We start from the raw sequence: 26,018 nt of genomic DNA, 5'->3' as shown, positions 1-26,018 counted from the left end.
TTGCATTTCTACTAGCCCTGAACTCCACTGTCTGCAGGGACCCTGCAGCACTCTCCTGATTGCAGTGGTCTGGCTTCCCCTGCAGAAGTGATGGAGCCAGGAACAACTTCAGAAATTTTCATAAAAGTTGCAGATAACAAAAACCCACTGGAAACATGGATAAGAGGATCAGGGATAAAACTGGTCATGTGGCTGGCCTGGCTAAGTAAAGCAGTGGAGAGCCTGAAGAGCTTTTTTAATACGTATGCTCTGCTGTGTTCTCCAAACTCCTGGCAAACAACAGGAGATAGCCAAAGAGCTTACCCAGGCAATGTTATCTGTTGTTTAAAGTCTCAGCTTGTTCTCTGCTTGTATTATGTGCTGTATCACTTTAACCATTTTGGAGACTTCAGCTTGATTTGTGTGCCTTTTCCTGGAATCTCATACTTGAATCACTTATCTTACATTTTAAATTGCTTTTGGTAGTCCTTTTAAAAAAATCCTGTGCCTCACCAGACAGAAGGGTATGTATTTAGCCATGCAACAAGACAGGGTGTCGTGTAGCTAGGACGTATTTTGCTTTGGTTTCTTTACTGCTTCTTCCATGTCTCCCCAAATTACCTTTTTGTAGGCAAGATCTGTGTTCTCTATACTGGAACATGTGACCCATCCTTTGAATTTCTCTTTTGCTTCTTTTTGGAGATTCTGCATGAGATTTTCTAGGTACGTCTGATAGTTCCCTCCTTCCTCATCCACTTGTTTCCCAAGCTCGTCCAGGGTGGGAGAATGTACTTCTGCATCTACATAGGAGTTTCGGGACTGGGTGACCATCTCATGTGGGACCTGTGCCACAGAAGGGAGGGAAAATACACAGGGAAGTTCTTACACTGAGAACTTCTCCTTAAGGCAATGTGTTTAAAGGATAATGGACCATTCAGCGTCCAACTGCAGTAAGCTATGACCTATAAAATGGATACCTATTTGTGTTTGCTTCTTATGCAAGATGAGAAAACAAAGCAGTATAAAGAAACAGTCCATGGCTTAGAATAGCAGTACTCATGCAGAACCATATTAGACTGTTCAGCTGTATGTCAATACACCCATGTTACTCCTTTAGACACCATAAATTTTATACTGTGCTTCTGGAGAAGGGAGATACGAGTATTATCTCTCCTCCACCTACAGTGCAAGGAGGTGCAGGAATGACTGCATCTCCCTGTGTGATTTTATTACATGACACAGAAATAAAGTGTATCAGCTCTTCCTTTTGAGACAAAAAAGTTTCAATTAAGATGTTAAAGCATAATAATAAAATTAAATATTAAATCAGCAGATTTTGAATTTAGACTAAAAATTCCTAAAACTGCCACCCTGCATTTTCAATAGCTATGTCTTTGAAGGGAATAGTCAGAAATGAGATAAATAAACTTTAGATGAAGCAAGTTTACAAATAAGAGAGGCACCATCAATCTCTGAGCTAGTACAAGACAGAAAATGTAAGCATAAACATAAATACTTCAAAGGATGCTGCATTATGTGGCCATGAATAATGCCGTTTGAGTCTCCCACTCACCTCAAAAAGTTTGTTGCATTCCATTATCATGTGAGCAAGTCCCTGAGTAGCTGCCAGGTTTTCACTGAGGTCCTTCTGATCTGGCTTCCCTGTTGCATATTTTTTCTGTATGACTCTGTAATTGAATTCAGTGTCTCAGGTAAAAAGAGCTGTATCTTTTTATTATGAAAGCAAACACCAGCAGGATGTTCAGAACATCAGTGAGAAAAGCCTATCTTTAGTTTTCATTTATCACAGATTGCTCGGACTTTTTAAAGGAAAAATGTTTACCTAAAATATTATTGAGCTAAAGGTAAAAGCAGGGAAGGTTATGCATGTCCTGCATTAGGTGCTGTACATTTTGAAATGGATTTCTAAAAGACATGATGTACATTGGTTTACATCGTTACTGCTTAAAGTGCTTGCTCTGACACTGGTTATACATGTTACTCTGATACTGGTTATACATGCCCTGTTCAGTCTTCACTCACCATGTTACATGCCATCTTGATGTTGCCTGAAAAAAATTCTATTTCCCAAGGTGGCAGAACATAGCCAGAAAATGCAGAGTGTAAGATCACTCACTGAAAATCTATATATCAAAATCCTTTAAAATATGGTCGGTCTTTGGCTTCAACCAGAGCAAAATAAGGCCCTTTCCCTTCACAGAAGCCGACAGTACTCATGCAAAACTCACTAGCACCCCACTGACACTCTGCACGGAACGCAGGTACTGCATATCCACAACAGACAGCCAGAAATGCCTGCAGGCTTGTGAAAACATGTTCTGTGCATGTACAAGTGTGCTTCTGGCTCTGCAGCATAGGCTTTCCCCTCTCACTGAAGCCAAGCCCTGTGTAACGTGCTGGAAAGCAGATGCTTTGGAAAATGTTATCCTGCATACCCTGAGAAACACTGGAAGCATCACTTTGTGGTAAGGATATAACTATTAATAGCATTGAGAAGAAACTTACCGTGGTGAGCTTTCTTTCTTCACTATATTGAGGTGGAAGAGGGAAGGGGCCAGACAAACAGCTATGTTCATAGGAGTCATCTGGTTCTCCTCCACAGAGGTGACATCGCTCAGGAAGCATAGCAGAGTCTGCAGAACCTCCCGGTTCTCATCAGACATCAGCATGATGGCTGCCTGCACTGCTTGCAGACGCTGCTCCTTGGGGACGTCTGGGAAAAAGCAAGCGATGTGCAGTGGGTCAATTGTAAGATCAGATAGGGATTCAGCAACAAGACAGAATTAGCACAGGCATTCACACTCTGGGAATGGCTCTCTGAAGAGGCAGATGACAAGGGACCAAGGGGCAAAGATGAGATGGTTGCTGTAAGGCCATGGTACTTGCTCCTCCATCAAGCATAGTTCAGCTAGCCAGCGCATGACATTTATCTGTTCATTTGAGAGGCTGTTCTCCCAAAAAGAGACTGAACTTCATTTAAAGTTTATGAAGGGAGAGCAGTACTCAGTGCTGCTATGGTATTTTTCAAGTTCTTTTTGCCCCTGGGAAGACAGTTAAAAAGTCTTCAGGAAAATACTTCTACTTGTGCCCTAAACCATAAAAGAGTTTAATGAAAGTAATGGATATGCTTAAATAGCACTTCAGACAGATCCATTTCTAAAACTACCATAAGTTTTCTCAGTTTAGACTTGGAGCCGTCCTCTGGGTATTACATATGCTCTATATAATCGAACAGAAAAAGAACAAAAGCAGATTTACAGTAGAGGGAACAGCCAGCTTTTAAGCTCTGCCTGCTAGCCTTGTACAAGCACTTTATTTTAAAAGCTTTCAGACATGAATGACAAACTGAACACAGTCCAGTGCTTCCAATTTTCTAGAAGTGACAAGGCCAGGTCTTTCCGAGAAGTCAGAGGAGCCCTTGTTAAATCCATGCAACATGTCTTTTCTCCCCACATAACCTCTGGTACTTCCTCACCTGCACTGTGTAGTAGTGGGCCTGATGCATAGAGAAGACTTCAAGTCATAGATAAACATTAGGCAACTGAGAGTTTTAGGGAAATGGAAAATGTTTCACCAATGCTATGCCACATAGATTGCTACATGAGTCATTTCTTCCCCAAGCCTCTGTGTTACAGCAAATCAAGCCATTCTGGTTATGTAAAAAGATCTTTAGTGCACCCCAGAAGATCAGAAATCCTTTGCCAATATACTGAGAGAGGAAAAATCCTTCCTAACTTCACATTAATAATTATTTAAACTGGATGAAAAGGAAGAAAAACTCCCAGCTACAGATTTATTTAATTGGAGACATTATGAAAGACAATTGGTATCCCACCAATTTTTGACATTTTTCTTTCTGTGAAAGGAGTTTTGTCAGTACTGTCTAAACCAGAAAAATATGTTTGTTGTTGGTTGCATGGAAAAAACCTCACTACTAATTCTTAACCTAAACATTTGTCTCCAGTGTCTAAAGAGCTCATCTTTTCCTGTTCCCATGTTGGATTAAAGAGACTCATCCTCAAGTCTACCTGAAATATTTTAAACTACTGGTACAGTTGAAGAAAATCTTTCCTGGCAGCTCCCCCCCCCCCCCCAGTCAGTGTAAAAAGAGTTCTTCAGACTTCCTACTGCAGTACCACATAGGATTACAGTCCACCTGTGCCACTATTTACATCTTTCTGTCAGCTGGTAGTGATGTTTCACCCTTTCACCGTTCAGCCTCATGGCTGTTGTGAATTTGAATGCCAGGCTCCGGAGTCAGACCTGGGGAGCTCCCCACCACCAGTGACATTGAGATCTGCCACATCTCTCTTCCTTTGGCAAGGTGGTAGTTTACTTGCAGTCTCTCCTGTGCCAAGATAGGACATTTCAAATTTTCATCAAACAATAGTCTGAAAGTCATTTGTTTCCAAGGACATGTAGAACATGTCCTTCTAGTGGGCAATCCTCTCCTTGGCCTCTTCACTACAGAAACAACTGTGATTGCCATTTTATTATCGCTAAGTGTTGCTGTTTCTTTTCTGAACAAGCTTATCAATGTATGCATAGACAGCCAAGAACTGCAACTTGTAATCAGGAAAGAAGAGGGGGAAATGATGTTCCAGGACTAGGTGCCAAATGTTCACTTCTGTCCCAAGATGTCATATATGACCAAGTCCACTGAACTTATTTGCAGTGCTGCCTCTCACATGCAGGATCACAGCATTTCTCTACCAGCTGCAAGACACTGTTATGTTAAATACATTAGTGACTATGTGCCATAAGAGAGATTTTTACAGTAAAGGAAGGCAACGGAAGTAACATAAATTCCCTAGCACTGGGATTACACAGTGTTTAAAAATGACTTTCTATTGTTTTGGCAGATGAAAGTGCCAGTCTGCAAGTGAAGTGTCTAGTCTGCAAGTGAAGACTAGACACACTTCTCTTTAGTGCATCCAATTATTTGGCTTAGGCTAGCTGGGTAGGCTGTTCTGTATCTGAGAGAGCACTGGCTGACTGACCTTCATAATGGACACTGTCAGGAAAAATTCTAATTCCTCTGGCCTCTCAGTATCCTCACTGTTTATTTCTCTCAAGTCTGGAGAAAAGATACACAGTAATTTCCTGATTTACAAGAATTTTCATCATTCTGATACATTTGAGCTGCAGTTCTTGCTGAAAGCTGCTTATACCAAAATGAAGAAATCCACTGGCTTTTTTATTTTCTCTGTGAGATCCTTATATAAAAGCTAAATGAAAACAGCTTGTTGCTTGCATGTAGGCATTACTGACTATAATGAAAAGGTAAATAATTGAAAGTCACGGCAAGTAAAAGGACTGCAAAGGCACATGTTCTTATGGTCAAATAACAATTCTCCATGCCCAGAAGACTCACTTATATTGAGATGCCTGCATGTCTGCTGCCCAGAAAGATGGTAGATGTGCCATCCATAGAGACACTCAAGGCCAGGCTGGATGTGGTTATGGGCAACCTGATCTAGTTGATGATGTCCCTGCTCATTACAGGGGGGTTGGACTAGATGAGCTCTGAAGGTCCCTTCCAACCCAAAATGGTCTGAGATTCTATGAAATGGGCCCACAGTTCAAAGAAATCTGTCAAAAACATAAGTCTTTGCATTTTTTATGTCATACAATCATAGAATAGTTAGGGCTGAAAAGAATCTTAAGATCATCAACTTCCAACACCCACGTCATGGGCACAGAAACCTCACACTAAACCATGTCAGCCAAGGCTCCACCCAACCTGGCCTTGAACACTGCCAGGGATGGAGCATTCACAACCTCCCCGGGCAACCCATTCCAACCCATGCCTCACCACCCTCACAGGAAAGAATTCCTTCCTTATATCCAGTCTAAACTTCCTCTGTTTTAAGTCTGAACCCGTTACTCCTTGTCCTACCACTACAGTCCGTAATGAAGAGTCCCTCCCCAGCATCCCTATAGGCCCCTTCAGATACTGGAAGGCTGCTATGAGGTCTCCACGCAGCCTTCTCTTCTCCAGGCTGAACAGCCCCAACTTTCTCAGCCTGTCTTCATAGGGGAAGTGCTCCACTCCCCTGAGCATCCTTGTGGCCCTCCTCTGGACTTGTTCCAACAGTTCCATGTCCTTTTTATGTTGAAGACACCAGAACTGCACACAATACTCCAAGTGAGGTCTCACAAGAGAAGAGTAGAGGGGCAGGATCACCTCCTTTGACCTGCTGGTCACACTCCTTTTGATGCAGCCCAGGATACGGTTGGCTTTCGGGGCTGCAAGCGCACACTGCCAGCTCATGTTCAGTTTCTCATTGACCAACACCCCCAAGTCTTTCTCCGCAGGGCTGCTCTGAATCTCTTCTCTGCCCAACCTGTAGCTGTGCCTGGGATTGCTCCGACCCAGGTGTAGGACCTTGCACTTGGCATGGTTAAACTTCATGAGGCTGGCATCAGCCCACCTCACAAGCATGTCAAGGTCCCTCTGGATGGCATTCCTTCCCTCCAGGGTATCAACCGAACCACACAGTTTGGTGTCATCGGCCATGTCAGCGACAAAGATGTTCAACAAGACCCAACACCGATCCCTGAGGGACACCACTCGTTACTGGTCTCCAGCTGGACACTGAGCCATTGACTACAACTCTTTGCGTGCAGCCATCCAGCCAGTTCTTTATCCACTGAGTGATCCATCCATCAAATCGATGTCTCTCCAATTTAGAGACAAGGATGTCCTGTGGGACAGTGTCGAACGCTTTACACAAGTCCAGGTAGATGACATCAACTGCTCTACCCCTGTCCATCAGTTCTGTAGCCCCATCATAGAAGGCCACCAAATTGGTCAGGCAGGATTTCCCCTTAGTGAAGCCATGCTGGCTGTCACCAACCACCTTGTTGATTTTCATGTGCCTTAGCATGCCATCCAGGAGAATCTGCTCCAAGATTTTGCCAGGCACAGAGGTGAGACTGACTGGTCTGTAATTCCCCGGGTCATCCATTTTCCCTGTCTTGAAAATGGGGGTTATATTTCCCTTTTTCCAGTCATCGGGAACTTTACCTGACTGCCATGATTTCTCAAATATAATGGACAGTGACTTAACAATTGCATTCGCCAGCTCCTTCAGGACCCACGGATGGATTTCATCAGGTCCCAAAGATTTGTGCATGTTCAGGTTCTTAAGATGGTCTCGAACCAGATCCTCTCCTACAGTGGGCCCAAGGTCTTCATTCTCACAGTCCCTGTGTCTGCCTTCCAAGACTTGGGTGGTGCTGTCAGAGCCTTTGGCAGTGAAGACCGAGGCAAAGAAGTCATTCAGAACCTCAGCTTTCTTCAAATCCAGGGTAGTCAATTCCCCTGAGAGCTTCCAGAGAGGGTCCACATTGTCCCTAATTTGTCTTTTATTTGTAAAGCAATTACAGAATCCTTTCCTGTTATCTTTCACATCCCTAGCCAAGTTTAATTCTAACTGGGCCTTAGCTTTCCTAACCTGGTCCCTAGCTTCCCGAATAACATCCCTGTATTCTTCCCAGGCTGCCTGTCCTTGCTTCCACCTTTTATAAGCCTCTTTTTTCCCCTCAAAGTTTCCTCAGCATCCAAGGAGGTCTCCTGGCCCTCCTGCTGCACTTCCTTCAAGTTGGGATGCAACACTCCTGAGCTTGTAGCAGGTGATCCTTGAATATCAACCGTCTTGGCCCCCCCTGCCCTCTAGGGCTGTATCCCATGGAACCTTACTAAGCAGGTTCCTGAAGAGGCCAAAGTCTGCTCTTTTGAAGTCCAGGGCAGTGAGCTTGCTGCACGCTCTTCTCACTGTCCTGAGGATCTCGAACTTGACCATCTCGAGATCGCTGCATCCAAGGCTGCCCTGGAGCGTCATGTTTCCAACGAGCCCTTCCCTGTTGGCGAGCACGAGGTCAAGCATGGCACCTCTCCTTGTCGGCTCCTCTATTACTTGCAGAAGGAAATTGTCTTCTACACAATCGAGGAACCTCCTGGATTGCTTGTGCCGGGCCGTACCGTCCTTCCAACAGATGTCAGGGTGGTTGAAGTCACCCATGAGAACAAGGGCCTGTGAGCGTGAGGCTTTTCCTATCTGTCTATGGAGTGCTTCATCCGCAGGCTCTCCTTGATCAGGCGGTGTGTAACAGATCCCCACAGTAATGTCTCCCATAGCTATATTCCCTTTAACCCTGACCCACAAACTCTCTTTTGACTGCTCACCTGTCCTCAAACAGAGTTCCATACTCTCCAGCCTATCCCTAACATAAAGGGCAACCCCCCCTCACCATCTGCCAGGCCTGTCTTTTCTAAAGAGCCTGTAACCTTCCATCCCAACTCTCCAGTCATAGGAGCCATCCCACCATGTTTCTGTGATGTCTATTATATCTTACCCCCATAGATGTGCACACATCTCCAATTCCTCTTGTTTGTTCTCCATACTACAGGTGTTTGTATAGAGGCATCTGAGCTGAGCTCTAAATGAAGCCGGCTCATTGGCTGGAGTGGCTGGAATATCTCTACATTGCTCTGAGCATTCATTATAGGTGCTGGCAACTGACTGGATGTGTTGGGATGGAATGATGCCCCCCGTCCCCAGCACATCTAGTTTAAAGCTTCCTTGACCAGCTTGGCAAGCCTCCTACCAAAACCGCTGTTCCCCTTTGTTGTCAGACCAGCTCCACCAGCCCCCAGTAGACCCACACTCCTAAACTGGGTCCCATGTTCTAAATACCCAAACCCCTGACTATGACACCACTGTTCTAACCATTTATTAACTTGGCTAGTCCTCCTAGCCTTTTTAAGGTCCTCCCCTTTATCCTGGAGAATTGATGAAAAGACTATCTGAGCTCCAGAGGCATGTCCATGGCCTCCTGTCCCTGTGGCTTCTTTCTGATTGCAAGGCTGATAGTTTCAAATGTTCTCAACATTTGAATGCTGTTTTTCCATGAAAATTGTTAGTATTTTGATATCAAAACCTTTAGGTGGTTCTAAAAATCTCTTAAAGGTTTTGAGCGCAGAGAGATTCTTTGATGCATCTCAAAGGTAAATAGAAAGAAACCCACATAGTGTTAACATACCAAAATTAGTTACAATGTATTTTTATATAGTATATAATATTTTTCTAATTTTTCTAATAATTAAAACATTGAAACTTACATTGGTAGATGTGTAGAAAAGTCTCTCCTAGTTTACTTGTGAGGAGAGGCTCTGGCAAGTCTCTGAAAAACTGCTTTACCATGTCTGCCACATCATATGCCGACTGGTCTTCATAGCTGACATTTTCTGGTGAGCTCTCATTCATCTGGCGTAGGGTCTGGATCCGGGATTTCACTCCAGATTTTCGAAACAGACCCACCTAAGAAGGCACAAAGTTGAAGTGAGTAAAGAAACAAAAAAAACTTACTTAAAGAATCTCTCTCTATATAAAATCCATTGTAGGGGACTTTGATCATGACCAAAGCTTGGGTTACTTATTTTCCTCTAAGCACAACATGGAAAAAGTACAAACGCGGTGGTCATGACTTGCCCACAAGTCTTGCAGGCAAACACCTGCTCTCATGGCAGGAGTGTAGGAGTTAATAATGCTAGTGCTCTTGTATCCCATTCTAGAGAGAGTTCAGAGTGCATATGGTTTCCCTGATGCCTAAAGAGTTTAAGCAAGATGCTCAGCTGATACAAATCAGTGCGGCTTGCTTGGCTTGAGTGATTGTCTGTTGATTTACTCCAGCTGAGAATCTGGTTCCTCATGTTTGTTTGGGTATATATTTTGAAGACTAACAAGAAAATATTATGCTCAGGTAAGTAACAAATGCTGTGGCAAAAGACTAGCACATCCTGGTAGAGCTTTACAATCAAGACCAAATCTATGTTTTCCCCTTCTTGCTCTCTGCTTACAACAGTTCCCCCAAATCTCACTGAAAACCCCAATTTGAAAGCAGGGGCCATAAAGGGGATTACTTGTGCTGTGTCGCTAAGATACATTTTTATCCTGTTTGCTTTCTACTCTAAAGGAAGCTGTAATTCTTCAAATTATGCCCTCAAGGCAGTGATGCCCTTTTATGTCCTTCTCACCACTGGAATGAGCCTCAGCCACGTTATTTACTCCCAAAAGGGTTTACAGTATTTCATTTGGGAAGTGTTAATACTACTTTCCCTCAGTTTTGCAGGGGAAAAGTTGAAATATTGAGAAAGACCTAAGAAAAAAGCACATTTCAGGTTTGGAATTATAGACTTCTGTTTGTCTCTGCCTGCTGACTGACTGGTGGTCAGCTCAGCTTTCTGTGTGGCATAGTCCACCAAGAAAAATGTGTAAAGGCAAGGAAATGATGTCTTCTGGCCTTTTTCCCCTTACTTCTGCCAGCACAGAGTTCAGACAGCACCCTCCTTTCCCTAGAACGCCCCCCAGCTGCTCACCTATATTTAGGACTTTTCTTAACTCAGAAATATATGACACTAATTACATAAATCACACACTTTGGAGCTCTGTGAGGGAATGCATTTATTTGTATGGCAAAGAGCTGCTACACCAGACTGGCTGGGAGGCAACTTTTCTGCTATGTCTTCTTATTGATGAATTTAGCACCACTTGCCAGCTAAATTTATGTGTAGGATGTAGAGAACAGGAGTGTGCCCTGTGTACGTCCATTAGTGTATTATATTTCTGTTAACAAGTGAAGCTCTGCTCTTTTTTCTGATAAAAGAATATAAGAAAGTGCATCCAGCTCTTTTAATCTGGTTTTCACTTTCTCTCTTTCTTGTGTGCTGAAAATGCAGAAGGACAGATGATAATTCTACAAAAGAAACGAAAACAAAAAACAGTTTTGGTATGTGGTAGGAAAATGTCAGAGCAGAGGCTCAGTTCTCTTTTTCTGATAGAAAGTATCCCTTAAAAACCTTCTAGCTAAGTCTGATTCAAGGGGTCAGATGTCAAATCTCATCTGTGCAATCTCCTGCTACACATCAGTCTGCTAATCTCTATCTCTGATTAATGGTAATTATCCAAACTCCAATTTCCCTTTTTCTTGGAAAAAATTATAATCAAAAGAGTCACCTCATAGAAAAAAAGACGGTTTAGGCTCTGTTTTGCAATATTACAGACTCATTCTGTAAATAAAATGGGACTACAAATCTAGTGATTTATCAGACGTTAGGCTGGCTCAATCTCTTTACTACCCTCACACTGTGCATCATCTGCCCTGCAAGTAGCCATATGATGTGTGACAGAAATAAGGATGCAGTCAAAAAAGGCAACGTGGTTTCTGTTTCACAAGTGAAAACTGAATAATATATCCTACAAATAATGGTGAGGCTCTCCATACCCTCTTAGATATTTCAGGGCCAGGAGCCAGACCTTACAGTAATTTAGAACAACCTCAGCTTTAACAAGTGCCTGTGGTAGAATCTCTGGTGTCTGTTGAGACTCTAGACTGCCTTCTGCAGTCCATGGAAGAGACACATAAGCAAGACTCTGGCAGAAACCGGAGGCTGCTCAGACCTCTGGCTGGGCATTAGGAGACTGAATTAAATGGAAGAAACAGGAGTGACTGTAAAGTGAAGAAGCTGAATTGCCCTGAGGGTTTTAGCCTAGAAAGGTTTTTGGTGGAAAGATATTTTAAATGGTCCCAATCTGCACTACTCTTCCTTCATTTTCTATTCAGCATTTTCTCAATTCCACTCTCAGTGGAAACTCAAGCTGAGTTGAAATGGTCCTTCACATAGCTATGATGATTCCCAGCAAGTAAAGCTGCCCTCTTGGAGCAGATATTTGTCTAAGACAGGCTATGGGCATTCCTTTTGACTGCCTCAAATCTCTGAAGACCTTTTTCTCTCTCTTCGCTTTTACTCTCCTGTAAAATGACTGTCACCCAACAAACCAACCTGAACAACAACCAGAATGATTATTATAAAATGGAAAGATTCAGAACCTGCTATTTCTACCTTTTTTGTGTGCTCAGAGCTGCAGAAACCAGCAAGGTCTGTGGAGTAAATGCTAGTTGCTCCTTTTGTACTTCCAGCTATCTAAAAGCAGTTATGGAAGAGGTAATATGACATGAGGTCAAAAATAACAGAGGACTGAACAGTATCTTCAAGAGGGTTTCTCCCAGTTCTATATTTGTAAAGATACATACCCTCATCCTTAGGAGAAGAACAGTAAAAGCATGATCAGTATTTCCCTGTTCTACAGCTAAAGGCAATAAAAAAATCTGAAATACTTTTGAGTATGAGGGTCTCCCTCCTGGCCTGTTGCAGCTAAGCACACTATAAAAGGAAATGTACCATAATGGCTTTGGCATTGAACCCCTGCTGACCTGACTCTATCTGGATGCATCTGACTTTGTCAACAGAATACTTTGAATATTTTGCTGAGTTTGCTCTCTCTTCTTGGACGTTTCTTTCTTTGCTAAGTAAATAAAACCTTTTGTACCCTATCTTGTGAAATGGTGAATGTAGTTAACCCTCAGTGGCAACAGTCAAGCATAAGCAGTGCAGATATATTGGTAGAAGCTGAGAGTCCTGATCTCCTCCCAGGTCTGATTCAATAGACATGAAGATCTCATGTCATTCTTTGAGGTAGGCTACAGCATACAAATCAGCAAGACTGTTACAGATGCATGAATTCAACAGATAAGCTGGATACAAATCTCAAAATTCAAAACCATTAGTATTGGCATCAAGTATTAAATCACTAGAGGAGATCACTGGGTACAACATGAGACGTAACAACCTTCAAATAACTCTGGGACCACACACAAAATGGTTCACCACTGCTTGCTTAGGGTGGCTTTTCAGAAAAAATCAACCAAGTCCCTGGAGTAATGCTCGTACCTGATCCAGACAGTTGCTCCGTAAGTAGCGTAGAGCTTGTTGTATGCTCTGGGGAAGAGGCTGTCCTGTTCTCTGGACGTGAACTATCAGAGGCACACCAAAGACATTCTTGTCCTTGTAGTCAGGGACTTTCATCCTTTTCATGAACTTTGGCACAGCCCTGAAAATTAACATAAACAGGTTGCATGAAAGTATCAGAGTATTTACACAGTCTCTCTGAGTAACACTACTGGCAGAAAGGGGTGACTAGGGCCTTTTTTATGAAGGTGGTGAAATGATGTTTAATGCATAATACACGGACACTTTACAATCAATATAACTGATGGATTTCTTGACAACTTTTAAAAGTACTTGGCCCCTGGCTCTAAGATATAGCATAATAATCTGTTCTAACAAACAACTTTTACTATGCAGTTGTCATCCAGCTGAAGCCAACATGGTTTATAGCATCTGTTAGGGATTCAAAGGGATGGCACAGCAAAGCATAGTGGAGAGAGTATCTAAAAGAAAAGGAGATTCAGTCCTTTAACATGCTGAATGATTTTTATACTACTGGTTACATGATTTAGTATTTCTATTGACTAACAATTTACAGTAATAAATGATGGTGGGAAATTTGTATGTGCCAGATTCATCCTGTTGTTTTATGATTTATTTCAGTTGAGTAACTTGAGTGAAGCTGGTGAACTTGCTTTCTTCCCAAAGTGATGGTGAAAAGGAGAACAAACTGGATTGCCTTTGTGGGAGTCACTACTGCAGTGGAATTAAAAAAAAAAAAAAAAAAGAAAGATGAGTATGACCTGAATGTGACAAAGATTGTTCTCATCTGTGTGGGAAGGAGATAAAACTTGGATGAAATGACCTACTGAAGGAGTAAAGCATATAACTGTACAGCTATTTAGGGTCCCACTCTTATAAATCCTTAGAGACTGATTATACAAACTAAGGAAATACTTGTCAGGAGGGAAAATCTCTGCACAAACCAGAATCTAGAATTTGCTGTATTCTAGTCTTCTTATTTGAAGTTAGTTAAGGTGAGATTCATTTCAGTACAGACGTTTTCAGCTAGCTGCAGGGGGCTGTACCGAAGGAGAACAGCAATCTGAGGGTTCATCTTAATGAATTTTAGCTCTCTGATGGAGATTTGGAAAGAATTATCAGTCCAGGCTGGCCCTATATGCACTGTAGAGTGAGGTATCCCTACAGAGTGACCCAAACCCTCAGCCTTGGATAGAATGAGGCGCCTGTCATTTTCTACTGACCACAGACTGCCAACCCTACTTGCTTAGATTAGATTTACAGCTTTTTGGAGTGGCTGATGTCAGTGAGGTGAATCTCACTTGTAGTTCCTTGTATTTATTTGTCCATTTCTAAAGGAAAACTGCTCTTATCTAGCTCACAGCTGAATGCAGTAGGACTTTGGTCAAGTGCTCTGAACATGGAAATCACAGTGTAAATGTCAAGTCATATTGGTTTTGGACTCAGGGTCTCTGTGTAGTGGGGAAAATGTCTGTTATCCTTTTGATTTTTTCTCAGATACTTATATCTCCTGTCTACACCCATTTCTGTTCTTGTATATACCAGTCTGCATGGCCCATCAGGGTTCATATACTATTAAACATGCAGGTTTCTGTGGCATGTTGCTAAGGAAGGAGCCACAGTGCCAGCATTCATTCCCCTCTCTGAGTGACCAGGTAGCTGTTACAGCTGCTAAGGCTGCAAGTTCCCCCTAACACGTGTCCAGGCCTAGGCTGACACTTGCATCTTTTGATTTGCAAAGTCCCATAACTGTTTTAACCCTTCTTTTAAAGCACAAACAAAACAATATCAAATACATGAGGTATCAGCACCAGCTGTTTCTTTTCAAATAGTGAAATGAATTCTGGGGAAGACTTGCTGTAAACATTTCCTACTTTTAATCACTCTCTCTTACTCCTGTTTATTTTTCTGTAACTGGAGTGTTGTTAGACAGGGTTGTCTCTCTGTTACAGAACAGGAATGAAGTCAAATATCCAGGATCTATTTCTGACTTTGTCATTGACTCCCTAGGCAGCGATGGATTAAAAGGGACAGTTTCAAATTCTACAGTTGAAGTAAATTGCTCCTCCTAATTGAATTTACTGAATTTAGTATTAGAATAACAGAATTAGGAGAAACTATTTCCTTCTAAAAATATCTTTTTTTCCAGTTATTGATGGTACTCACCAAGTCCAGCCATGTTTATTTGACATGGAGTACTTTTCCATGATAGCAGTAAGGCGAAGCAGAGAGAATTTCTGCAGCAGATTCAGTTGGGCTGCTGACTGATTGCTGATGTGAAGTGATGCGATGGAGTGGCTTTGGCGATGAGAGATTTGGAAACTATGCCATCGTAATCGCCTTTAGCAAAGGAAACAATAGAAGAAGATGGTATACTGTGAGATGGAGATGGGCAATATATATAAATATACATAAACATACACACATTACAGTTCATGATCTGTCAAGTGAAAGAAAATGTAGCTTGGAGACAAATAAAACAATTTGCTTAATCTCTTTAATTTTGGAAATGCCCAAGTTTTGACTTTTACTTTTAAATTCACAAGTGAGTGTGGGTCCTGTCTGTGTACTGAGGGAAGCAGTGCTGCCTGCTATGCCCTTTAGCCCACACATTTCTAACAGGACATGGGACATCCAGATTCAAATGTTCTCTCCCTGACTCAGAACCAGGATTTGATGCTTGGTCCCTCACCTCCCAGGGGACTGGCCTGACCACCGAGGTATTTGGAGATGAGGTTCTCCAAATATCTCTGCTATTAAATACTGAAGGATTTTTTGGAGAAAGGATTGAACCCTGTGTCTCCCTGGCAAGAGCTGTAACCACAAAACTATGAAGCCACACACATCTTCTCTTTACTCCAATGCACTTTCTCTATATACTGGATACATCAGAAAAAAACTCCTTTCAGTTTCTTGTTTTGCTAAACATGAATTCTGGCTCAAATCCTAAAAACCCTGGCACTGCTCATTTACTCAGTAGTTTCCTCGAGTTCACTTGCTTGTGATGGTGGTGAGCAAGCAAAGACAGCAATAAACCATGGCACAGCAGAATCCTCTTTGAGGACATGACAAGACTGATGGCAGAACAGAAAATACCAGGTATTTTCTCACTGCTTTTTCACATACAAAGCCACCTTATACACAGGAGTATGGATCTAAAAAGGCCTTTACCCAGGGCCATGCTTCCTTAACTCAACTCATCCCCCTGACTTAGAATAGGTCTGCAAACTTTTCACTTTTAATAAGAAGTTCATTGTATACCATCATTTCATGCCATCATATAAGGGTCTGGGGCAGTGTAGGGAAATTCTCTTTGAACACAAAAGGACACATTTTTAAAGCAGATCAGTGCATAAAAAAAGTGCACAAGGCTACTGACGCATAAATACTGGGGTGCATAACTTCAGAAAACAAACTGAAAATACATCTCACAACATATAGTGTGTAAACAGTGGATTGAGAGAGAAAAAAATGCCTTAGTTTGCTCTGTTAAACCAGTTCTTCAATGATTGCCATAAGAATTTCCATAGCAGGATGTCCCTCCTCCCAAAGTCACACCCTTCCCTGGAAACTCCCCATCCTCATACAGTATGAGTACAACTGTAATAATACCCTGCACCTTCTGACTCCCATTATATTGTATTTCACAGTCTATGGGGTTGTGTACAAATTTTTGCTACCTACCTGCTCGGCCTTGTGAGTGATGCTCCCACCCCAGAGTCTCTCCTGTCCCTAACAACAGTGGCTTCAGATTCATTCAGGGATGTTCCATCTCTGTCCATGTCACTCGGTGTGGTCTGGCCGTCAGAAACAGAGTTTCCTTCAAAATCAAGCGTGATCTGTGTGGGCGACTGGAAAGGCAACGATGGAGATTCCCTGACTGACACATCATCGACTGGCAGACCTGGTAACACATTCTTTGACCAGCCATCTACTACCTCCTGGAGTCCACTGACATGCTGCAAAATGTCATCTAAATGAGGAAAAAGTACATCTTTCTCTAAGTCCAGGAGGTCGCCAGTACTAGCATACAAGTGGGAACCTGGCACATTGTCATAAATACTAATTCTGCTCTCTTTAGGACAGCAAGCCATCAATCCAGACTCTTTTGGAGTAGAACAGTTCTGCTTTCCCAAAGAGATGCTGCCTGTCCTCCAGTTTACACTGTTACTGTTGTCTGTAGGTGAGAGGCTTTCAATAGAAAGTGCCTTCGGAAAGGTCCCTGGTTTGTGATCCTTGGGAATATGCACAACCAAGTTCTCCTGGGAATGAAATTCATTTTTGCGGTTTTGGTCCACCACTTGCCGTAAGGCTGTTCCTGACAGAACATCCAGGTCCTCCAGGTACATTCCACCTCTCTTGTTTGCTTCATGGCATTTGCGTTCTTTCAGGCACGGTGTGCTCACCCCACTGCTGCTGTTTTCAGACTGACTGCTGTCACTGCTGGATTTGGCAGAAAAGGAAAGTCCTCTTTTGACTGAATTTTGTCCCAAGTTTTTGAGATCGCCATTGACTATCTGTACACAGTGCATGTCTTTCAAGGATTTTGGTTCATATTGGAGAACAGGTCCACTTATCTCTAGAGGATCCGTTCTCCCCAAGCCTTTTAGTTTTCCATGCACACCTTTTGCTTTTAGTGTCTCCATACGTTTTAGAAAGGTTTTTGCTTTTGTTCGTGTTGGTTTGTCATTCTTCAGGTTGTCCCTGGGGGACAGGGTGGTGTTTATCACAGTGGAGTCTTGCACCAGTGTGCCTTCTACATCATGCTGGCCAGAGCAGTCGCAGGTCTCCTTGGCAGCACTGCTGATGCCGGATTGACTCCTGTTGTCACTTCCCCCACTGCTCTCGCTGTGAATAGAAGATACCTCAGGTTCACTCAGATCTGTGAGGACACTCTCGCTGCTTGTTGTATTTTTCATTTTAATGTCCCCAGAAGATCCATGTCTGTCTGATCGGTGAAGCAAAACATCAATATCGTCCACCCGAGACCATCGTCTGCTAGTTCGTTGGAAAGTCCATTTATTACTGATAGCACAAAGGTCTTCTTCATCTGAATCTTCACTCTGGAAAACAGCAAGTGGCACATGTTAAAAGTAGGTGCTTTTACTTGTTATTTGAATTAATGTGATCGTGCTGTTCCGTGTGAATGACAGGTGGTAAAGTCTCCCTGATCCTAGTTTATGAAAGATTGGTCATCAGTCCTTTCACAACAGCATCTTTCATTTAATTCTAAAGACTGAATCGAGAATCTTTACACAGTATCACAGTATCACAGTATGCTGGAGATTGGAAGGGACCTCAAAAGATCATCTAGTCCAATCCCCCTGCCGGAGCAGGAACACCTAGATAATGTTACACAGGAATGTGTCCAGGCGGGCTTTGAATGTCTCCAGGGAAGGAGACTCCACAACCTCCCTGGGCAGCCTGTTCCAGTGTTCCGTCACCCTCACTGAGAAGAAGTTCCTTCTCGAGTTTAAGTGGAACCTCTTGTGTTCCAGTTTGCACCCATTACCCCTTGTCCTATCATTGTTTGCCGCTGAGTAGAGCCTGGCTCCATCCTTGTGACATTCCCCCTTTATATATTTATAGACACTAATAAGGTCACCCCTCAGTCTCCTCTTCTCTAAACTATAGAGACCCAGCTCCCTCAGTCTTTCCTCATAAGGGAGATGCTCCACTCCCTTAATCATCTTCGTTGCCCTGCGCTGGACTCTCTCCAGCAGCTCCCTGTCCTTCTTGAACTGAGGGGCCCAGAACTGGACACAATATTCCAGATGGGGTCTCACCAGGGCAGAGTAGAGGGGAAGGAGGACCTCTCTCGACCTACTAACCACCGCCCTTCTAATACATCCCAGGATGCCATTGGCCTTCTTAGCCACAAGGGCACAGTGCTGGCTCATGGTCATCCTGTCGTCCACTAGGACCCCCAGGTCCCTCTCCCCTACACTGCTCTCTAGCAGGTCGTTTCCCAACCTATACTGGAACCTGGGGTTGTTCCTGCCCAGATGCAGGACTCTACACTTTCCCTTGTTATAGTTCATCAAGTTATTCCCTGCCCAACTCTCCAGCCTGTCCAGGTCTCGCTGGATGGCAGCACAGCCTTCTGGCGTGTCAGCCACTCCTCCCAGCTTAGTGTCATCAGCAAACTTGCTGATAGTACACTCAATTCCCTCATCTAAATCATTGATGAATATATTAAATAATACCGGTCCCAGTACTGACCCTTGAGGCACTCCACTAGTTACAGGCCTCCAACTAGACTCAGCCCCATAGACTACAACTCTCTGGCTTCTCTCCTTCAGCCAGTTCGCAGTCCACCTCACTACCTGGTCATCCAGTCCACACTTCCTCAAAGTAAGAATTATTCTTTACTTTTACAAGTAAAGAATAAAATCCTGCTGTATGTTAGGGAGCTCATGAGTTCCATCAATGCCTCTTGGTTTCTGCAGGGCAGATTGCCTGTGCACTGAACTGTCCACAGTGACTGTTTAGGAAAAAATGAGGTTGAAAGGTCCAAGTAGAGGAATCCTGACTTGCAGGGATGGTGTTAAGAACAGTAAAGACTGGGAAGTAGCTGGATACTATAGCAGTGTGAGACATTTAAGAAACCTAGACAGCAAATACCCAGTGCTGCACTTAGTTTTGCAGTGAGAACTAAGTAAACATCTATAAACTTCACAGGCCAGGTACATCTAACAAGATTTATATGTTTCAGGAACATATAAAAAGCCATGCTGCTTAAAATAATGATTAAAAAAGGAAGGCAGTGAAGGCAGCCGTGGAGGTCTGGGGTGGAGGACTAGTCCTGGGTAGTTGGGGTAGCATCTACAGCTGAGGTGAGCTTTTGTACAGTGGCAACTGCTATTTTCATTCCTTTTGCCATCAGAGGCACCCCAACCTTGACGACCTGCAGCCTGGCCCTCTGTCTCTGGCTTCCCCTGACCTCTCCAGAGGCAGCAGCAGCCCCACAGCCTTTCCTCACCCTCTGCCTAGGGCGTGCAGAATTGCACTTCTGTCTAGGCAGCTCCAGGACTACTCTGCAATGCAGACAAAATGCACCTTGAAAAAAAAATTGGATAAAAAAGCTCTCCATATGACTTTTCTCTCATCTGTTTGCTCAAACAAAAAAGATACATCTTCAGCACAAAGCATTCAGAGTTGAATTTGATATTCTCTAAGGATGAGAAGCCCTCAGTTGCTAATGAGTATCCTTCCCCTGACTTTGAACTGGATTTATACTGCATTATTCTTGTACATTTGTTTTAAAGCAGGACAAACTAACTTCACCTACATGACATCCAAGCAGCTCTTCACATTCTTGGAAGCAGTATGAAGGCAGTAAAATATGACAGGCTGCTAGACTAAAATGAGGTGCTAAACCAGAAAGACTATTTTGGGACTGGAAAAATTCTCATTTTAGAAGTTTACTATTTGAAGTATTTTTGTATGAAGTTTTGATGGCAAAGTTACCTCCCATCTCTGACTAGATCTCTGCTGGCCTAATTGAAAAATGTAAACCAAATTTTACAAGAATGCCCCAAACCTTAAATAATGCAAAACCTCAGAAGAGGGGTTTAGTAGCATGCCACGTCTCGCTCATGCCATAAGCTTTTGCCAGTTTACCACTTCAAGTTGGCCAGATGTTTCAGATCGTGTCCAAAATGTAAAATATAGCTATAAAATTTTAGGCTCAGTCATTCCTCTTTTATCTGCTTACGTTGCTAACGTCAAAGTGTGCAGTGCTCCTGCCACTGATGTTAGTTCACAGGTATGAATGGAGATCTTAGTTCCGTGGCTAGAGAGAAAAAGGAAGCAGCTAGAGAAGCATCAGGAAAGGGGCTAGAAAAGGCTAATACTGCTTTGGCCATTTTGTCTGCAGGGAAGAAACAGCTTATCAAGAAGCTCTACCTTCGTTTTAGCTTCACAGTGTACTGTATGCTTATACGGGTGAAGGACTGCACACACTGAGGCACTTAAAAATCCATCTACTGTGGTCTTAGTAGTGCCATAAAGTGGATATTTTAAAAACTGCAAGGTTATGTTCTGTTAAATATTTAGCAGCGGTAATTATATCTACAATGCATACCACCACCCAAGCCAATAGGATGGCACCAGCCAACAGGATAAAAACGTATTTGTTGAACATCTCAGTATGCCAAAGGGTCCTTGAAGAAGATTCTTGGCTGACACAAACCCCTGTAGCTGCACTGCCATTACTGTATGAACTGATAGGATTTAGCCTGCATTTTCTACAAACTGGAATCTATAAAACTAGCCAAAGTGGTAGAGATATTGTGAAAAACACCGTGAGGAGAGCAGAGCAGGAGACAGAAATAAACAAATTCAGCAGTGAATATACTTTAAATCAATTTTAGAGGAAAATAAGTTTTGATTTTACACTATTTTTGAGAAAGTAGAGATGATCATGAATCGATATTGGTAGTAACCAATTTTTGCCTCTAATGACACAAAGATAGGATTACAGTATGCCCAAGAACCAGTCAGAAAATACAGACAGTTTTCAGTGTTGAAATGGACAGCTCTATAGGCAAAAAAAACCAAAAAAAAGGTTAGCTTTGTGTTTTTGTGTTGGTTTTGGGGGTTTATTTTCTTTTTTTTTTTAATTTGTAATGAAAATGTTTGTGTTTTGTCATGAGCAAAATTAGACAAACGAAATATCTAGATACTGAAATGCTGTCATGATGACACACTCCAGATTCAGCTGACTGTGAGTCCTGTGACATAATGTGCTTTTCTTTTGATGGAATCAGTAGGAATTCTGGAAACCACGGACATCCTGAATAACCCACTGTTCTTGTTAGATACCAGAGTGCCCTGACAAGTGAGGGAGTCCTGAAAAAATTGCAGAGAGCACTTTGCCAACTGACATGTCCCCATAGCTGGTGACAGTGGATCAAGAGTGGGTCTGAAAGCAACAATTCATCTTACACAGGCAGAGCAGACATCTTGGAGCAGTGACTATATACTTTTACTGACCTAGGGTGAAACTGAGTGCACAGCTTTGGAGCATATTCAAGAGTCCATTTAATACTATTATGTTTGGGAAGTTGAGAAGGGGCAAGTTTCTTGAAGAGTGACTGACAACATTTGCCAAAGAGAAAGAGGTTTTGATTCACAGATTTGTCACAGTTGATCTAAAATAGTACAGCTTTTTGACTGAGGGTGTCCTTGCCTGAGATACAGGAGGGCAACAAAAGGCAAAAAGTGGGTTTATTTGCGGTGGAATTCTGCCACATTTTTCCAGCTGGGGGCAGGAATTCTCATAAATCGACAGCTGCAGAAGGCAGTTAATCCAAAGGCTAATCTCTGTCTGTCCAAATCGCTTATGGACATATTTGTAACACATATACAAGGATTTCTGTATGTATCTCGATCAAGCCAAAGGGAAGAGAGCAGCCCACAGCACAAATGGTTTGGTTGGGAGAGCAGGTTGTGGGGAATGCTCACACCATGCTGGCTTTCACAGTAACCTTGCCTGGCAGCTCTCTTGGCCATATTTTGATGAACCACTCAAGCAGCTGTGCTAGTCTTGTGCAAACCTGTTATGCTGAACCTCCAAAGCAAGCTGAGTTTGCATTTCATTCGGTTCAGCATTCTATTGCAGACCCGATTTCTGTCTTTTGCACAGGCATTTACGTTTCCTTCTGCCAGCAGTCTCTTCTCCCTCTTCTCTCCCCCCCCACTCTTCTCCTTTCAGTTGCTCTGTATCTGTTGTCTCAGATCTCCTTCATCCTCTCTTTCTCTGCTGTATTCTGTGTTCTGATTCTCCCTGGCCTCATGCAAGTATGGACCCAACTAGCTTCTGTGCCCTGAAAAATTAGGGCAGTCTGACTTCCATAGTGAATAATGGTCATCTGCAAAGAGATCAGCTGAGGGCTTAAATCTATTCAAAGCAGGGAGGAGTGGCAGCAAAACTAATGAAACCCAAAATAAGAAAATTCTTTTTTTAAACCAGCACAATCAGACACTTACAGAAGCAAGCAAGCAAGCAAGCATACAAACCTCACACCAAACCCAAAATATCTGTTGAACAGAAGAAGGGGAGGAACCGAACAAAATATCAAGAGGACAATCAGCATTCACCTATATGTTGCCTTTTGTATTTGTCTCTTCTGCAACTCCGGTATCTCAGCTTAAACACAAGTACATGAGCTCATGGATGCAAACCAGACACCACTGCAAGCAGGTCAATGACACAACTGAGTTAGTTTTTGCTGAAGGACCTCAGCCTCTTCCTGTAGTGCCTACCTGCTCAGATGATAAAGTTATTGTGTAGCCAGGGGAAATTACTGTTCCCTGTCTCAGCTATAACATGGGTGTTTGATGTGGAAAGTATTGACACTTGTCAAAGACAAGAAAAAACCATCAGGTCTGAAGCAGTGAAGAGAAGAGCTCTCCGTGACTTGAGTGAACAGACAAAATGCAAGCTAAAGAGGCTACATACACTAGGAACAAATGGGCACATGCCAAAAGTAAAATACCCAGACATTAAAACCATTCTCTGTTCAAATTCCCTCAGACATTGAATAGAGCATGAATAGACTGAATCTGCAAAGACACCAAAAATGCAGCTCTCAGAGGCAGGTTTTAAAAAGCATTAGACAAATGCTCTAAGGAAGGAAAAACAGGCACCAAGATTTCTCAGTCGACAACTGCAGTTGTATACTACTGAAGGGCTTGGGGGAATTTGTGACCAGAAAACCAAACATTCAACAGTTAATGCTGGACATGTTACAAAACCCTCAAAATCAATAGGCAGTTTCTGCAGTCCTCATTGAAAACCTTTAAGCTCAAATAATTCCCATGTGACACAGCAGTTTGCAAGGATGAGAGTTTATTTTCATATTCTTAACTGTGAATAAGTCAGCACAAGAAATAAATGATATTGTTTTAATCCAAGCAGCTTCCATTTCTTTTCCAAGCAGGATTTTCCATTCTGCACTCACACGGCATTGGCAAACAAGCCAGCCTAATGAAACCACACCATCTCTTCACCCTCTACCTTGAATTGCATGTATGCAAAGTTTTAAGTACTGTGTGTGCCCTTTTAGCACACATACCATTGTTTCTGCTGCATTAGTCACAGTTTTTTTCTGTTTTATTTATAATTTCAAGATTCAGCAATTCACATTATCGTGTGTCCAGATAATGCTGAAATCTGTTCAAAGTCAAATACACTTAATTTACTTTTAAAAGCATTACTGACTAAAAGGCTAAACTGGGGAGGTTTTAACAGAAAAGGCAGTGCAAAGCCAGGACATTTCATACAGTTTCCTTACCTTTTTTCTTTGGAAGTTCACATCGAGTTTCATTGAGGCGCACTTGTTCAGTGTGTTCAGTCGTCTACAGGGCAAAGCAAATGCGAAAGATTAGCAGCCTCTGATTAAAGGGCATGACTTTTTGTAAGTTCAAAAGCTTTTCTCTTATCTGCCAACTGCATACAACAGGCTTCAGAAATGACATATTCCAGGGTATAAGACCACTGCATTAAAAGGGAATCATAATTTTACATTCCTTAATTGCCAGGCTTTGGACATTGTTTTTTAATTCATAAACATTTAAGTACTTAGCAAAGGAAACAGGTATAAACAAACATGGCTGATGGCTGGGGAAATTACAAGAGAAGAAGGAGGTAAATTGCCTTCTACAGGACTGTAACATAACTGGTCTAACACGTGGATTTCAAAGCACTGGTAAAAGAAGAAAAAGATGCAGCTCCTTGCTTCAGGAACTTTAAAATGTCCTTTGAAAAGATGACAGAAAGAATAAATTTTAGCAGTTAAATGTCTATCCACAGCTCATAGTTCCTTTCCCACACTTGTGGATCATACATACAGGTTAACACACCAAATGTAACAAATCTAACATCTTTAAATAAATGTTGGCAATGATGTTAATGCTGGAGGAAAGGAATTACATCCAGAGGGACCTCGACACACTTGTGAGATGGGCTGATGCCAACCTCATGAAGTTTAACCATGACAAATGCGAGGTCCTACACCTGGGTTGGAGCAATCCCAGGCACAGCTACAGGTTGGGCAGAGAAGAGATTCAGAGCAGCCCTGAGGAGAAGGACTTGGGAGTGTTGGTTGATGAGAAACTGAACATGAGCTGGCTTCAGTGTGCGCTTGCAGCCCAGAAAGCCAACCGTATCCTGGGCTGCATCAAAAGGAGCGTGACCAGCAGGTCGAAGGAGGTGATCCTGCCCCTTTACTCTGCTCTCCTGAGACCTCACTTGGAGTATTGTGTGCAGTTCTGGTGTCCTCAACATAAAAAGGACATGGAACTGTTGGAACAAGTCCAGAGGAGGGCCAAAAGGATGATCAGGGGACTGGAGCACCTCCCATATGAAGACAGGCTGAGGAAGTTGGGGCTGTTCAGCCTGGAGAAGAGAAGGCTGCGTGGAGACCTCATAGCAGCCTTCCAGTATCAGAAGGGAGCCTATAAGGATGCTGGAGAGGGAGTCTGCATTAGGGACTGTAGTGATAGGACAAGGGGTAACGGGTTAAAACTTAAACAGCGGAAGTTTAGGTTGGAGATAAGGAAGGAACTCTACTGTGAGGATGGTGAGGCACTGGAATAGGTTGCCCAAGGAAGTTGTGAATGCTCCATCCCTGGCAGTGTTCAAGGCCAGGTTGGACAGAGCCTTGGGTGATATGGTTTAGTGTGAGGTGTCCCTGCCCATTGCAGGGAGGTTGGATTTAGATGATCTTAAGGTCCTTTCCAACCCTAACTATTCTATGATTCTATGATGTTACCATGGACTCTGTAAGGCTTCTGCTCCTTAAATCTAAGACTATATGATCATGCTGGTGGTTGAAATGACAGTCTGATAAAGATGGGAAGTGAATGTGTGTGTGTGCCCATGTGCAGAAAGGACAAGAAAACATGCTCTTTCAATAGAGAGCCTAATATGCTAATTATAATTGATTAGGTTTTTGTTTATACTTAAAGGTTCTGATTCATTAAACCATCCATCTTCTAAAAGCAGAGGCTCAGAGGTTAATAGGTTTGATTTTGAACATTTTCCAGATTTAGGGGTGAATTTCAAAATAAAGAGAGGCAGAGTGTGAGAACCATGTGCTCTCAACACTCTTCCGTAGGCTGCCTGCATCTCTGCAGCATGTCTTTGTGGCAAGAGCTGCCCGTGTTTCTTCTGGGT

The 26,018-nt window shown here is 42.7% G+C and overlaps 1 protein-coding gene across 6 annotated transcripts in view; it reads right to left on the bottom strand.

The window, feature by feature from the left end:
- STARD13 (StAR related lipid transfer domain containing 13) overlaps positions 1–26,018 on the bottom strand; it is a 300,610-nt gene that overhangs the window by 8,281 nt on the left and 266,311 nt on the right. For all 6 annotated transcript variants that reach the window (XM_062615055.1, XM_062615056.1, XM_062615058.1 and 3 more), the window contains 8 exons: positions 24,136–24,199; positions 16,520–17,898; positions 15,002–15,175; positions 12,797–12,956; positions 9,128–9,326; positions 2,506–2,713; positions 1,553–1,667; positions 601–822 (listed from right to left, as the gene is read on the bottom strand). In XM_062615055.1, coding sequence (XP_062471039.1) covers positions 601–822; positions 1,553–1,667; positions 2,506–2,713; positions 9,128–9,326; positions 12,797–12,956; positions 15,002–15,175; positions 16,520–17,898; positions 24,136–24,199 — 2,521 coding nt within the window. The remainder of the gene's footprint in view (positions 1–600; positions 823–1,552; positions 1,668–2,505; positions 2,714–9,127; positions 9,327–12,796; positions 12,957–15,001; positions 15,176–16,519; positions 17,899–24,135; positions 24,200–26,018) is intronic.

This window comes from Pezoporus occidentalis, unplaced genomic scaffold (assembly GCF_034315485.1).
Source record: "Pezoporus occidentalis ecotype Australia unplaced genomic scaffold, CSIRO_AGI_Poc_V1 ctg18, whole genome shotgun sequence".
NCBI lineage: Eukaryota > Metazoa > Chordata > Aves > Psittaciformes > Psittacidae > Pezoporus > Pezoporus occidentalis.
Note: the sequence above shows the minus strand (reverse complement) of the source record. Positions and strands in the feature narration are given on the sequence as shown.